This window comes from Piliocolobus tephrosceles, unplaced genomic scaffold, assembly GCF_002776525.5.
Source record: "Piliocolobus tephrosceles isolate RC106 unplaced genomic scaffold, ASM277652v3 unscaffolded_30926, whole genome shotgun sequence".
NCBI lineage: Eukaryota > Metazoa > Chordata > Mammalia > Primates > Cercopithecidae > Piliocolobus > Piliocolobus tephrosceles.
The window spans coordinates 8,289-23,335 of NW_022314228.1; the positions used below are offsets into that span (position 1 = coordinate 8,289).

At 49.8% G+C, this 15,047-nt stretch overlaps 1 protein-coding gene and 1 long non-coding RNA gene across 2 annotated transcripts in view; one reads left to right on the top strand and one right to left on the bottom strand.

The window, feature by feature from the left end:
• The first annotated feature begins 1,129 nt into the window (after positions 1–1,129).
• Positions 1,130–2,460, top strand: GJA3 (gap junction protein alpha 3). Its single transcript, XM_023195485.1, has one exon. The coding sequence runs from the start codon at positions 1,130–1,132 to the stop codon at positions 2,390–2,392; it is 1,263 nt and encodes a 420-aa protein (XP_023051253.1). The 3' UTR covers positions 2,393–2,460.
• A 7,579-nt stretch (positions 2,461–10,039) lies between these two features.
• The window catches only part of LOC116418654, an 18,644-nt gene continuing 13,636 nt past the window's right edge, over positions 10,040–15,047 (bottom strand). Inside the window, exons 3-5 of the long non-coding RNA XR_004228766.1 lie at positions 12,092–12,124; positions 10,885–10,953; positions 10,040–10,091 (exon numbers count right to left, since the gene is read on the bottom strand). This is a non-coding gene — a long non-coding RNA (uncharacterized LOC116418654). The remainder of the gene's footprint in view (positions 10,092–10,884; positions 10,954–12,091; positions 12,125–15,047) is intronic.

Here is a 15,047-nt window from a genome sequence, read left to right on the forward strand (position 1 = left end):
CACACTGGCTGGGCTCCACTCACTTGCACGCTGACCGACTCGGGACATGCTGTTTCCACCCCCAGACATCCTGGGTACCCACGAGTGCTGTTGGGTGACGGCCACTGAAGGCCCGGCTCTGCTGAGCTGGCCCCTGGTCCTGGCAGGATCCTCAAGCTCGGTTCACCCCAAGGGCTTCCTCTGTCCCCATCCACCACCCCTCCAGGTCTGCCTAGAATCCCATGTGGGCACTCAGTCAGGTGAGGTGATTTCAGGTGGTTGTCAGTTGATGCTGAATCCTGTGTGAGAAGATTGTTCCCTTATCAATTCTGTTTCTACCCTAATAGTGGCCTTGGAGAGGGGTTTGGTTTGATACTAGTCTGTTTAACACCTCTCCAATACTCCTCCTCTTCCTCTTTGCAACAAAGAGAGCTTACACCCAGAGCTCAAGCAAGCAATGTGCCATAGAATGTATCAACTTCCTTGTCATCAAGGAGTTTATTCTTTTTTAAAAAGGGGGAGTAAGCCTTTATTTCCTTATTCCAAAACACAGCTGAGTGAGTTGGAATGTATTTACTCTTAAAGCTACCACCCATGGAAGGAATTAGTGCCAGTTTTCCATTGACAGTAGTAATGATGTAAACTTTCCTAGTTTAGATAAATTTAAGCGTAAAGAGTTGATGTGAAGACAGAAAAAGCAAACAGTAGAAGAGGTATCAGATTAACATGGCAGAAGTTCTGAAGGTGGCATGGGCATGGGGATGGCAGCAGTGTGGGAAAAGGTTGCTGTAATCCCACCAGAACAGAACGGTGATGATTCAGAATGGGCCCAAGCGCGCACAGCCCCGGAGCTCGTGTAGGGTCAGCCTCAGGGCGAGGATTTGGGCAGCCTGGAGGCCAGCGGGGGGTATTTTCTCTTCTGGCTCTGGCTTCCTCCTGTCTGAAATGAAGAGTTTGACCTGTGGTTCCTCATGGACGCTTGCACTTGTGTAGCGCCTGCTCGTCCGGGTCCTGGGGAGCTGCGATGCCTGCCCTGTGGAGAAGCTGCCCATCAGTACCATCGCCGCCCAGGGGCGCGAACCCTGGCCCTCAGCCGTTGCAGCCCGGTGTTCATGAGCGTTTTCCTCTTACAGGTTAGGAATCTGAAGCGATGGGCGACTGGAGCTTTCTGGGCAGACTCTTAGAAAATGCGCAGGAGCACTCCACGGTCATCGGCAAGGTGTGGCTGACCGTGCTGTTCATCTTCCGCATCCTGGTGCTGGGGGCGGCGGCGGAGGAGGTGTGGGGCGACGAGCAGGCCGACTTCACCTGCAACACGCAGCAGCCGGGCTGCGAGAACGTCTGCTACGACCGGGCCTTCCCGATCTCCCACATCCGCTTCTGGGCGCTGCAGATCATCTTCGTGTCCACGCCCACCCTCATCTACCTGGGCCACGTGCTGCACCTGGTGCGCCTGGAGGAGAAGCGCAAGGAGAGGCAGGAGCCGGAGCCGCCCAGGAGAGACGGCCCCAGCGCCCGGGAGCCGCCGCAGGACGAGCCCCGCTCGCGGGACGACGGCGGCCGGGTGCGCATGGCCGGGGCGCTGCTGCGAACCTACGTCTTCAACATCATCTTCAAGACGCTGCTGGAGGTGGGCTTCATCGCCGGCCAGTACCTGCTGTACGGCTTCGAGCTGCAGCCGCTGTACCGCTGCGACCGCTGGCCCTGCCCCAACGCCGTGGACTGCTTCATCTCCAGGCCCACGGAGAAGACCGTCTTCGTCATCTTCATGCTGGCCGTGGCCTGCGCGTCGCTGCTGCTCAACCTGCTGGAGATCTACCACCTGGGCTGGAGGAAGCTCAAGCAGGGCGTGGCCAGCCTCGGCCCGGACGCCCCCGATGCCCCGCCCCCCAGCTCCCGGCCCACGGCCGTGGCCCTCGGGTTCCCGCCCTACTATGCGCACGCCGCTGCCCCCGCGGGACAGGCCCGCGCCGTGGGCTACCCCGGGGCCCCGCCCCCCGCCGCGGACTTCCGAACGCCCGCCCTGCCCGAGGCGCGCGGCACGCGCCCGTCCGCCCAGCTCTGCAGCGGCCGCCGCCACCTGCCGGTGAGCGAGCAGAACTGGGCCCGCCGGGCGGCCGAGCAGCAGCGCCCCGAGCTCCAGGCCTACCCGGCGGCGCCCCCGCCCGCGGCCCCCAGCCCCACCGGCAGCAGCTCCCGGCCGCTCACGCACGAGGCCGAGGCTGGCGCGGCGCCCCTGCTGCGGGATGGCAGCAGCAGTCTGGAGGGGAGCGCCCTGGCGGGGACCCCCGAGGAGGAGCAGGCCGTGACCACCGCGGCTCAGATGCACCAGCCGCCCTTGCTCCCCGGAGACCCAGGTCGGGCCAGCAGGGCCAGCAGTGGGCGGACCAGGCCGGAGGACTTGGCTGTCTAGAGCCCGGTGCCCGCCTCCAGGCAGCTGTGTCGTGATCATCTTCTTAGAAACCAAAACCCAAGTGCACTTGCCACCAGCAGATAGAACCTGAAAGTGAGCGGCTGGCATCCCAGGAGGTGGACGATGGAGGAGAGGTCAGGTTTCCGTGTTCAATGCTTGCTGTTCTTAGCACTGTGAGTTGCAGTGGGGCTAACTCCCACTTTCTGAGTTTGGGGGTTGGGGGGACAAGGGTTGTGGGCCTTGAAGATCTTCACAGCAGCCCAGAAGTGTGGTTGCTGAGGGCTGTCTCTGGGGGTAACTGTTCTGCTGTGGTGAAGCAACAGGTATCCTGCAGTGCCTTCAGCTCCAGGGCAGCTGGGTTGGCTATTCCTAAGCTCTCCAGAGCCTCTGGGCAGCCCCGAGAGTCACAGAGGCACTCAGCTCTATCTCTGTTTGATACTTTTAACTTAGAGTTGAATTTCATTTGGGATATTTGCCAAACTGCACTAAAAAAAGATTGACAGCAAGTCTATGCAGTGTCCTTTGAGTTTCCGAAATTGCATGTGAAGCCCAGGATATCAAGCTCCAGGCTTCATGACAAGTGACAAAGAGCAGTTGCCCTCCAGAGGCAGGCTCAGTGGGCACGGGCCCCAGAGGTTGCTGGCAGAAGGCAGGTGGAGACGCAGCCACACCTGAGGCCGTTTTTAAACAGTTGAGGAAATTGACATAAAAGTGTGTCAGGTATGCTGTAGGTATTTATTTTCTAAATGATTATTTTTGTGCTTTGAATGGTACAGATATGCCTATTTTCTCCCACTTTCTTTCAGGAAAAATGAAAGAAAAATAGTGTGTTTCTTTCTCTAAATACTGTTAAAATGATTAGTGGCGGAAACAGTGCTAATTTGTCCTAATGCATACTAGTAAAGATTTTGAACTTTCTTTTAAAACAAATTCTTTAACTTCCTGAGTCACCTAATTACAATGAGAATGTATTGTATAAAACAAAAGCAGGGGAAAGTTTTAAGTGCATTCAAATACTTGAAGTTCTGAAGATTTTGAATGGGAAGTGAAAAGTGAACTACTGTTGCCAGGAAAATTATTTATATAGATCAATCTATGACAATCGACACTTTAAAAAAAACAGTACAGGCCGGGCGCGGTGGCTCAAGCCTGTAATCCCAGCACTTTGGGAGGCCGAGACGGGCGGATCACGAGGTCAGGAGATCGAGACCATCCTGGCTAACACGATGAAACCCCGTCTCTACTAAAAATACAAAAAACTAGCCGGGCGAGATGGCGGGCGCCTGTAGTCCCGGCTACTCGGGAGGCTGAGGCAGGAGAATGGCGTGAACCCGGGAGGCGGAGCTTGCAGTGAGCTGAGATCCGGCCACTACACTCCAGCCTGGGCCACAGAGCCAGACTCCGTCTCAAAAAAAAAAAAAGTACAGAATAAAAACACTTCAAGCTTCCTAATCATTCTTTGTGGACAGCCTGTTTGCTTTCTGCAGTGTAAATAACGTAAGTGCCTGGGGATCCCTGCCTGGGGGAGGGCGTGTGCTCATGCAGGCTGTATGCCCCCTTCTCCCTCCACACCAGAGCTGTCCTGACAGGGAAGGCTATTTATGTGTGTGGGCATGGCTGGAAGACGGCAGAATGTTCTGTCCTGCACACACGACTGTAGTATCTTGGTCACCATTTGTTTATAAAATAAATGATGGTCATGTTGAGCCTGTTTCTACTCCCACTTTTCACCTCCAACTTCTACTGAGTATCGTTAGCCCTTGTTCAGCAAGACCAATTTAATAATTTCTTTTTATAAATTAACTTCTTGATGGTGCATTTGTGACCACACTCCAAACATACTTTCTGTTTTCTATCATAAAGGGTGCTCCACTAACAATCTTGATGAAAGGAATGCAATTTCCAAGTCTCAGATTCCTGCATGCAACTAGTTTTTCGTGTCAGTCAAACACAAATAATTTATTAGTACATTCTCCTTGCTGTAGGATTCACTGGACAGGCTCCTAGGCTTGAAAAATGCTAACTTTTCCATACATCTCCTTGCAGACTTTTTCAACCAGATTGAGAAAGAGAGAAGTTAGCCCTTTGGAAAACTGTGAGTGACTTTCTCACCTTTTACCAGGCTGGTGCATAACTACAGCCATTCTAGATGCGTAACTTCCCTCCGAAGTTAACTCATTACATGCAGTGTATGCCATAGGCCTAGGGCAGCTGGACTTAGTTCTCGTGAGTGATAAAGGCTGCTAGAAGATCCTAGTGTGGGAAGCATTCTGATAAAAAGCTTTGGCCGTTTTAGAAAATGCAATAGCAATCATCCAAGAGCCTATGAGTACAGCTCAAGTACAAGTGGATGTGAATACTTGGTTCTTTAAATTCTACCGTAATAAATGTTCATAACAGCAACAAGCTTCTTGTTTACCCACAGTTTGATTTTGAGTGGGGTTGGAGATGAGCATGAGAACTCAAATTGTATTTAGTTTTTACATTTTAAAATTGAATTTAGGCCGGGCGCGGTGGCTCAAGCCTGTAATCCCAGCACTTTGGGAGGCCGAGACGGGCGGATCACGAGGTCAGGAGATCGAGACTATCCTGGCTAACACGGTGAAACCCCATCTCTACTAAAAAATACAAAAAACTAGCTGGGCGAGGTGGCGGGCGCCTGTAGTCCCAGCTACTCGGGAGGCTGAGTCAGGAGAATGGCGTAAACCCGTGAGGCGGAGCTTGCAGTGAGCTGAGATCCGGCCACTGCACTCCAACCTGGGCGACAGAGCGAGACTCCGTCTCAAAAAAAAAAATAAATAAATAAATAAATAAATAAAATTGAATTTAGTCAAAATATGTTTATGGAAATACCAGTATTGTACAATTGACCATAGTCTAATGGGCTCATTTAGAGTGGATAGGAGTGTAGAATTAGATTCACCTACTTGAAAATCACTAATCTATAAAGAAGTGAGGTTTTGCAATAGAACAGTGCCTGTGGTGTTTTTTCAGGTTAGCATACTGATTTCAGTTCATATAAGAAATGAAAGCATGTTTTACATCCTTTTTCTCTTTGAGGTATCCATGATTCTAAAGGCTGGGTCTTTCTCTCTCGGGCAGTGTGAAATTGTTCTCTACTCAACTAGTCCTTTAAGACTTTGAAACATGCAATAAAAATAGAAATTGCCTCTCTCCGTGGGCGAGATTCCAGACCATTTTTTTTAATTCAAAAATTCATTTTTTAAATTCTAAAACTATTTCTTACATTATCACTCACTTTCTCCTTTTTAAACTTTTACTGAGTTATTCTTGTATTTTTTAATAGAATTGACACCAAGAAATCCTTAAATTTACAAAAGAAAAATAGCAAGCCAGCATCTCTCTCATTTATCCTGGATTTGTTCGACTCTGGACAAGTAAGTGGATAGATCATAGAATTCCTACACAACAATACCTAGAATAATAACTATGAATATCATTTAAACATCACTTTATAAAAAATTAACCCAACAGGGTTTAGGTCTCCTTTCACTTTAGGCTTTTTAAAAAGTATTATTAACACCTTAATTATTTTGTATTACTGAATAAAGTCCTTTTTTCTGAATTTTTTGAACTTCTGATATTTGGTTTTTTTTTTTTTTTTTGAGGCAGAGTCTTGCTCTGTTGCCAGGACTGGAGTGCAGTGGCCGGATCTCAGCTCACTGCAAGGTTTATGAGAAACCTCGCCTCCCAGGTTTATGCCATTCTCCTGCCTCAGCCTCCCGAGTAGCTGAGACTACAGGCGCCCGCCACCTCGCCCAGCTGGTTTTTGTATTTTTAATAGAGATGGGGTTTCACCGTGTTAGCCAGGATGGTCTCGATCTCCTGACCTCGTGATCCGCCCGTCTCGGCCTCCCAAAGTGCTGGGATTACAGGCTTGAGCCACCGCGCCCGGCCTAACTTCTGATATTTGTAACACTAATTCATGAATCTCTACCAAGATAAATACTTAAAGAGATTATTGCATGATTTAAGAGAGTAAATATATTTTCCAAAGATGAGTAGAGTCCTGCCACCATCACCACCTGCCACTCCCACAAATTGAGGATATCCTACATAACCTTTAATGTAACATATGCACATCGTACATTTAAGGTCAGGCAAGGCACTTTTCTTCCGAGTTTTATATTACAGTGCAAATCTTGGGTTGACTCGCTCTGTGGTTTCTGACTGCCCAAAAGATGTTTTCCCCTTTACATTACAGAACATAACAAGGCAAACAAGTTAGGGATTTGAATAACACTCAAAGCAACAAACTGTTTCCAGAAAATACCATATTTGAAGCTGTTTGGTGTGTAAATGTTCATTTAGCTCATGTATTTGCAAAACTCTTACTAAAACTTAATTTTTGTGCCATAACAGTGTCTTTCCTGGATTACACTGTAACTGGAAGTAAACATTTTCTAAAATAATAAAAGTGGCCTTAAGTTTAAACCACTAGTTCTGCAGTGCGTTGCTTTCATTGACAGACTCCCTAAGCAGGTATTCAGAATCACACTTTTTGTTATCTTGGATGTAATAAGGAGGAAGACCTTTTTTCCGAACAGAAGCAGTTTGAGAAGTCACTGCAGGGGCCGTCCCATCTCTCACAGGCTTTCCCCAGAGTGAAAACACACGTTCTCCCAGGGTTCAAGCGTTGCCGATGCCTGCAGCGAGTTCTTCTGAAGAAATAACATAAAAGTTCACCTTGTTCCTGTCTCGTTTAAGTCTGCCCTTGAGCAGGTTCTCTCAAGCCCCATAGGGCTTCATGAGAGCGAGAAAGAGATCTTTGCTTTAGGACGCTGGAGTTTGTGGTTCTTGGGAAGCTGTCCCGCTTGGAATTCTATGTAAGGGGCCCGCTGTGTCTGCCTCTGTGACACTGTTGGCAACACTGGAATGCGTCTGATTTTCAGTGCTGGAGAAGGAACGCATTTCCCACCTGCAGCCTTCCTGCTTTCTGAACCCAGGGGTGAGATGATTCCCAGGGACACAGTATAACGCCAAGCCGCCGGCCTGGGGGCTGGGAAAGCTTTCAGAGCTCCACACCCAGAACTCAAAACTCAGCTCCTCCAAACACAAATTGGTGGGAATTTCCCATATTGCAGGCAAGTGCAAACACCCGTCCTGAAGGACAGTTTGGGGAAGACAGTCGCGGCCTGTGGAGGGAAATGTTTAACAGTCCCAGGCCGCAGCCTGTGGGTCCCTTGCTCACTGCGGGCCAGGACGGCCCGGACCCTGGGGACAGTGCGCGAGTGGCACCGACGAGAGGAGCGGGGCCGTGGTAAGAAGGCACGAGTGCAACTTGAGCAACATAGGGAGACCTCGTCTCTTCAAAACAACAACAACAACAACAAAATAGGCCGGGTGCGGTGGCCCAGGCCTGCCATCCCAGCTAGTGGGGCGGCTGAGTGGGAGGATGGCGTGAGCCTGGGAGTTCCAGGCTGCAGTGAGCCGTGATGGCGCCACTGCACTCCAGCCTGGACCACAGAGCAAGACCCGGCCTTAAAAAAAAGAAAAAGCCGGGCGCGGTGGCTCAAGCCTGTAATCCCAGCACTTTGGGAGGCTGATGCGGGCGGATCACGAGGTCAGGAGATCGAGACCATCCTGGCTAACACGGTGAAACCCCGTCTCTACTAAAAAAAATACAAAAAACTAGCCGGGCGAGGTGGCGGCGCCTGTAGTCCAGCTACTCGGGAGACTGAGGCAGGAGAATGGCGGGAACCCAGGAGGCGGAGCTTGCAGTGAGCTGAGATCCGGCCACTGCACTTCGGCCTGGGGGACAGAGCGAGACTCCGTCTCAAAAATAAATAAATAAATAAAAATAAAAAAGGCCGGGCGCGGTGGCTCAGGCCTGTAATCCCAGCACTTTGGGAGGCCAAGGCGGGTGGATCACAAGGTCAGGAGATCGAGACCATCCTGGCTAACACGGTGAAACCCCGTCTCTACTAAAAAATACAAAAAACTAGCCGGCCGAGGTGGCGGCGCCTGTGGTCCCAGCTACTCGGGAGGCTGAGGCAGGAGAATGGCGTAAACCCGGAAAGGCGGAGCTTGCAGTGAGCTGAGATCCGGCCACTGCACTCCAGCCTGGGCGACAGAGCGAGACTCCGCCTCAAAAAAAAAAGAAAGAAAAGAAAGCATGGACACACGGATCAGGGCCGTTTCCCTCGGGAGGGGTGGCGAGGAAACGGCGCGGGTCCGAGTCTGAGCCTGGGCTGGCTGGGTCGCCGCGCGGGGCGCTGCATACCTGGGAGCAAGTGCCAAGTGCGCTCCGCACAGCGCCGCGGGAGGCCCGGGAGGGACGCGGGGACCACAGCGCCTGCTGCTGGCGCCGCAGAGCCCAGGCTGGCCGAGCGTGGAAGGAGACGCCTTCCGTGGGCTTCATCGTCTGCGCGGTCCTATCCATTAGAAGGGAGTCTCCTCACCAGGAACTCGCCACGGTCCTGTACGGTGGACAGTTCCACGCCCGAGTCCAGGGGAGCCGCTGTGGTCATGGACAAGGGGCTGAATCCTGCACCTCTCTTCTCCCACAGCTGACTTTGGGAACGTTATCTAACGTCTTTGACTTTGTAGATGAGTTTTCTTGTCTGAAAAATGGAAATAAAGTTGCAAGGAGTAAAGAATGAACTTAAAATGCTTTGCCTAGTCCTTAACCCATAGCGATGCTTAATAAACGCAAGATTCAGGGTAAATAAAAATAATCCGCAGGCTGACCAAAATTTTCACCTGCCTACCCATTTTTATGGTTTACCTTTATTTCAAAACAAAACAGTTTTAGGCCAATTGGCTCACGCCTATAATCTCAACGCTTTGGGAGGCTGAGGAAGGAGCATTGCTTGAGGCCTGGAGTTCAAGATCAATGTGGACAACACAGTGAGACACCCCTCTCTACAAAAAAAAATTTTAAATTAAAATTAAAATTAGCTGTGCAGGCCAGGCGCAGTGGCTCATGTCTGTAATCCCAGCACTTTAGGAGGCTGAGGCAGGTGGATCTCCTGAGGTCAAGAGTTCAAGACCAGCCTGGTCAACATAGTGAAACCGCATTTCTACTAAAAATACAAAAATTAGCTGGGCGTGGTGGTGCATGCCTGTAATCCCACCTACTCTGGAGACTGAGGCAGGAGAATCGCTTGAACCCAGGAAGCGGAGGTTGCAGTAAGCCAAGATCGTACGTACCACTGCACCCAGCCAGGGTGACAAGAGCAAAACTCTGTCTCAAAAAAATAAACAAGGGCTGGGCCCGGTGGCTCATGCCTGTAATCCCAGCACTTTGGTAGGCCGAGGTGGGTGGATCACCTGAGGTCAGGAGTTTGAGGCCAGCCTGACCAATATGATGAAACCCCATCTCTACTAAAAATACAAAAAATTAGCCAGACACAATGGTGGGTGCCTGTAATCCCAGCTGCTTGAGAGACTGAGGCAGGACAATTGCTTGAACCAAGGAGGCAGAGGTTGCAGTGAGCCGAGATCATGCCACTGCACTGCAGCCTGGGCAACAAGAGTGAAACTCCATCTCAAAATTAAAAAAATTAAAAATAAATAAATAAATAAAAATTAGTCGGGCATAATGGCACTCACATGTGGTCCCAGCTGCTCGGAAGGCTGAGGCAGGAGCACTGCTTGAGCCCAGAAATTCAAGACTGTAGTGAGCTATGATCATGCCACTGCATTCCAGCCTGGGCAACAGAGCAAGACCGTCCCCCTAAAAAAAAAATAATAATATTATTATTATTATTCAGCTTTAAAAAGGGAGGAAATTCTGACACATGCTACAACATGGATGAAACTTGAGGACTTCATGCTGAGTGAAATAAGCCAGACACCAAAGAACAAACATGACACAATTCCACCTGTACAAGATCCTTAGACTGGTCACACTCATGAAGACAGAAACTAGAATGGAGACCACTAGGGGCTGTGGGGAGGGGAATGGAGAGCTGCTTCCTGGGGACAGTTTCAGTTTGGGAAGATGGAAAACTTCTGGAAAAGGATGGTGGTGATGGTTGCACAACACTGTGAATGTGTTCAGTGACCCAGAACTGTACACCTGAAAATGGTTAAAATGGTCACTTTCCTGTTATGTGTATTTTACCACAATTAGAATTTTAAAATATATAGATTCAAGAAGCCCATAAGAATCGCATTTCCAACTGAACTGAAATACATATGGAAAATGGCGCCATGCCTACGCATACCACTTGGCAGATCTGAACATACCTAGAGACAGAAAATGACTTCCTCCCCAGAGCTGCCCTCTTTGTCCTCTATTTATGTCACAACTGCCCACCCTTTCTCTTGTCATTATTCATGCTGAAATTCCTCAGGGAAAAGGAGGCCCTTGGGATGGGGGCTGTGGGGGTGGAGGGGATGGAAGGGCAGGTATGGGAGGAGGGAAGGGAGGTGCAGAAGGAGGCAAGTGGCCTGGGTACAGTCACCCGCGGCTGTCCTCATCCTGGCTCTTGGTCCTGTGTTGGTTTGACAAGCCGTTAACTCACCCCAGAACACTGCTATTGGCCCTGATGTGGAATCTTCTTTGAACCATTTCATGAGTTTTCATCACATTTCTAGTGAGAAAAACAAAAAGGTTTATAGTTCTTTAAAAAAAGGCCGGGCGTGGTGGCTCAAGCCTGTAATCCCAGCACTTTGGGAGGCCGAGACGGGCGGATCATGAGGTCAGGAGATCGAGACCATCCTGGCTAACACGGTGAAACCCCGTCTCTACTAAAAAAAATACAAAAAACTAGCCGGGCGAGGTGGCGGGCGCCTGTAGTCCCAGCGACTCCGGAGGCTGAGGCAGGAGAATGGCGTAAAACCCGGGAGGCGGAGCTTGCAGTGAGCTGAGATCCGGCCACTGCACTCCAGCCCAGGAGACACAGCAAGACTCCGTCTCAAAAAAAAAAAAAAAAAAAAAAAAATCTAGGCCGGGTGCGGTGGCTCACGCCTATAATTCTAGCACTTTCTGAGGCTCAGGTAGGCAGATTGCTTGAGCTCAGGAGTTCAAGACCAGCCTGGGCAACATGGCAAAACTCCATCTCTACAAAAAATACCAAAATTAGCTGGGCATGATGGGGCATGCCTGTAGTCCCAGCTACTTGGGGGCTGAGGTGGGAGGATTGATTTGAGCCCTGGAGGCCGAGGCTGCAGTGAGCCATGTTCACATCACTGCACTCCAGCCTGGGTGACAAAGTGATACCCTGTCTCAAAATAAAAAAAAAAAAATAAAAGGCTGGGTGCGGTGGCTCACACCTGTAATCCCAACATTTTGGGAGGCCATGGTGGGTGGATCACAAGGTCAAGAGATCGAAACCATCCTGGCCAAAATGGTGAAACCCTGTCTCTACTGAAAATACAAAACTTAGCTGGGCGTGGTGGCGCGTGCCTGTAGTCCCAGCTACTCAGGAGGCTGAGGCAGGAGAATCACTTGAAACCGGGAGGGGAAGGTTGCAGTGAGCTGAGATCGTGCCACTGCACTCCAGCCTCTGTGACAGAGCAAGACTCCATCTGAAAAATAATTAAATAATTAAATAAATAAGTAAATAAAAATAAAAACAAAAATCTCTCCCAAAGGCAGTTTCTATGGGTTTTTCAAAATAAATTGCTTTAGACTTGGAAAGCAGTTTCATCACAAAAAGTCATGCAGGTCCCTGGGCTTGGAGGGGTGGCTGCCTCCCTGGGGTCCACCCTGGAAGGCCCCACACTCACCTGGGTGTCCACTTCCAGAGGCTGATGTGTTTGCTAGGAAAAAGAAAAAAAAAAAAGAATGCTTTCTTTCATTTCCCCCAAAGAAAGTGTGTGCCCACTTTTCCTAGTCTCTAGGCCAACAGACGACACACCTGTGAGTGCTAGAGGTAGCACCAGGGCAGAACCTAGGGCACCTGTTTGTCAGTCTCAGTCACTGCCACCTAATGGAACTAAAAATCATGTCACAGGGTTGCCTGAAAGAAGGATGGTAATCAATGTGCTCACTGCATTCTCAGATGTTAAGACCTATCTAATCATAAAAATCACCATTAAACACCATAAAATTACAAAAACAGTGTCATGTCATGAATATTAAGGGAGTCCCACGCTTTGGAACCAGTAAGGTGTCGACCCAGGTCTGTCACGTACTAGCTGAGTGACTTCTAGACAGTTTTCCTCTTTGGCTGTCAGTTCCCCCTTGGTGAAATGGAGATGACACCCCAGTCGCTGTAAGGAGTAAGAATATTTCATGATGTCGGAATCAAATTGATATTATTCCAAGATCAGGCCAAGGGGGAGGGGCCCCAGACTCCCCTCGGCTCCCTTCACATTGGGGATGTCACTGACTCATAGTTTCTCCCCACACACTCCCAGTGGCCCAGGCTCATGGAGGGACCAGATCTGTGAATGAAAACAAGCAGCATCACCCACAGTTACTGAAGGGCTATTCGCAATAGCAAAAAGGTGGACGCAACCCAAAGTCCATCCACAGATGAGTGGAGAAACAAAATGGGATCTGTCCATACAATAAATATGATTCAGCCTTAAAAAGGAAGGAAATTCTGACACATGCCACATCGACGAGCCTTGAAGACATGATACTAAGTGAAATCAGCCAGGATAAAAGGACAGAGACTGTATGATTCCCATTCATGAAGTATCTGGAGGGGTCAAATTCGTAGAACAGAAAGCAGAATGGTGGTTGCCAGGGGCTGGGTGGAGGCACAAGGTGGGCGAGTGTTTAATGGGGGCAGAGTTTCAGGCTGGAGAGATGAAAGAGTTCTGGAGATGGACGGTGATGATGGCTGCTCAACAGTGTGAATGCACTTAATGTTGGCAAATGTTATGTTATATGTTTTGATTCTGTTCACAACAATCCAACATTTTTAAAATAAAAATAGAAATTGTTTAAAAAAAAAAAGAAAGAAAGAAAAAGAAAGAAATGAGCTACAATTTATTTGCCCCTCAGAGCCAGCGGGAATGAGGCTGCCATGCTACTATATTTGTGCTACCTTGGAGGCACTTAGGACATAATAACTCTAATTTTTTGGTCAGCTTGGCTGGTTGTTTTGCTGTGTGTACTAATTTTCCAATTCGGGGAGAAGTTGTTCCTCCGTTGTGTGGACGGAAGGCGCTTGTTTTTCAGGCTGGCTACACATCGGGTCCACTGGCTATTGTCTCATCACTGCAGATCACCTCCATGGCAGCCCTGCCGGGATTCCCTCTCAGTGGACTCTCTAGAACACCGCCCGGGGGCAGTAAGAAATTGTACCCAACGCTTGGAATGAGCTCTGGATTAGAGGCTTGCTGAGGGCAGCTTTTGTGGCCACATGAGGTACGCTGGAGTGTTGCAGGAGGTGGCTGGTCAGGCTTGAGCGTGGCAGGAGAGGGCTCCCTCCACCTCACCGGCAATGTCAGGCGACCATCAGGTGACGGTCAGGCAGTTGTCACACTCTCTCTAAAACAATCATGGGTCACAGCCAGTGCCAGGGAAAGGCAGTCTCCCAATAAACAGAAACACCAGAAACTGGCGATCACAGCTTCCCAATAAGCTCTCAGGAGTTGGGTGAGTAGCAACTTCTGTAAGGTTTTACATCAGAGAAGGAATTTTTCCAAGCCTTGTGTCAGCAAGGCCCTCCCCAACACACTCCCTTCCTCTAGAGCAAGTTCGGATCACCTTCTCACAACCTGTTCTGTTGATTGTCTGCTTCCCACCCTCGGGCTTTGTGGCTTTTGTGTTTACCTGGCGTCGAACTCTAGGCACGATGCCTGGCACGCATAGGTTCTCGATAATACGTGCTGAATGAACGAACGCCTCGTTAAACACTGTGGGAGTCAGACAGTCACGTCCAGGCCACCAGATCACACACTTGCAACCTCTGCTCTACGTGGTTCTAATAGGGCTGATGATTCACTCAATAGACACAAGTGCCAATGAGCTGACCTTTCTCCAGAAAAGTTGGTACTTGTTCATCTACCTCTGTGCGGCACTCGTGGGTGCGACGCACACGGAAGTGGACCCGACACTTCCTGCTTCCCACCGAACTGCGGATTACGTTGTCCAGTAATGGGCTGGGGGAGAGGACCTGCAGCCTCAAACGGCTTCACTGGGCTCCAAACACCAAAATGGAAATGGAGACTTTTACAGAATATAGGAGGTGCCCTTCCTTATTTTCCTTGAAAGTTCAAAGCACATTAAACAGGGAGGGGAGAATGACTGACTTTTGAAAGTCAGTCATTTGTGCATGAGTTCAGTAAGCCGTAAGAAAGCTCTTAATCCCGGCTACAGCCTGCGTAGCTGGCTGTAGGAGGAGGCCCACAGAGGCCTATAGGAGGCTGGCAGAGGGGTGAGGGTGGAGAGGGAGCTGAGGCACAGTCCCCAGGTCCCCCAGCCCCAGCCTCAATGGGCCTGGCCTCCCTCACTTCCCCAATGGCGCCTGTGGGCTGCAGGTGCTGAGGAACTATATACATGCACAGCGGGTCACTTGTGGCAGAACTGAACAGAGTGGTCTTAAAAGCAGTCCTGAGCTACAAATTTTCACTTTCAGCGTCTTCGAAAACCATACAGAAAGTGCACTAATCAGAAAGCACATCCCACCTCCATTTTAGCATTTACCTCGTGTGTGTGTGTGCGTGTGCGCCTGTATGTATATGTATCTGTGTATGTGTCCGTGTGTGTGTGTTCCTGTGTGTGTGA

What these genes read in the sequence shown, in the direction of transcription:
- GJA3 (XM_023195485.1), top strand. Translation starts at nt 1,130, where the DNA reads ATGGGCGACTGGAGCTTTCTGGGCAGACTCTTAGAAAATGCGCAGGAG.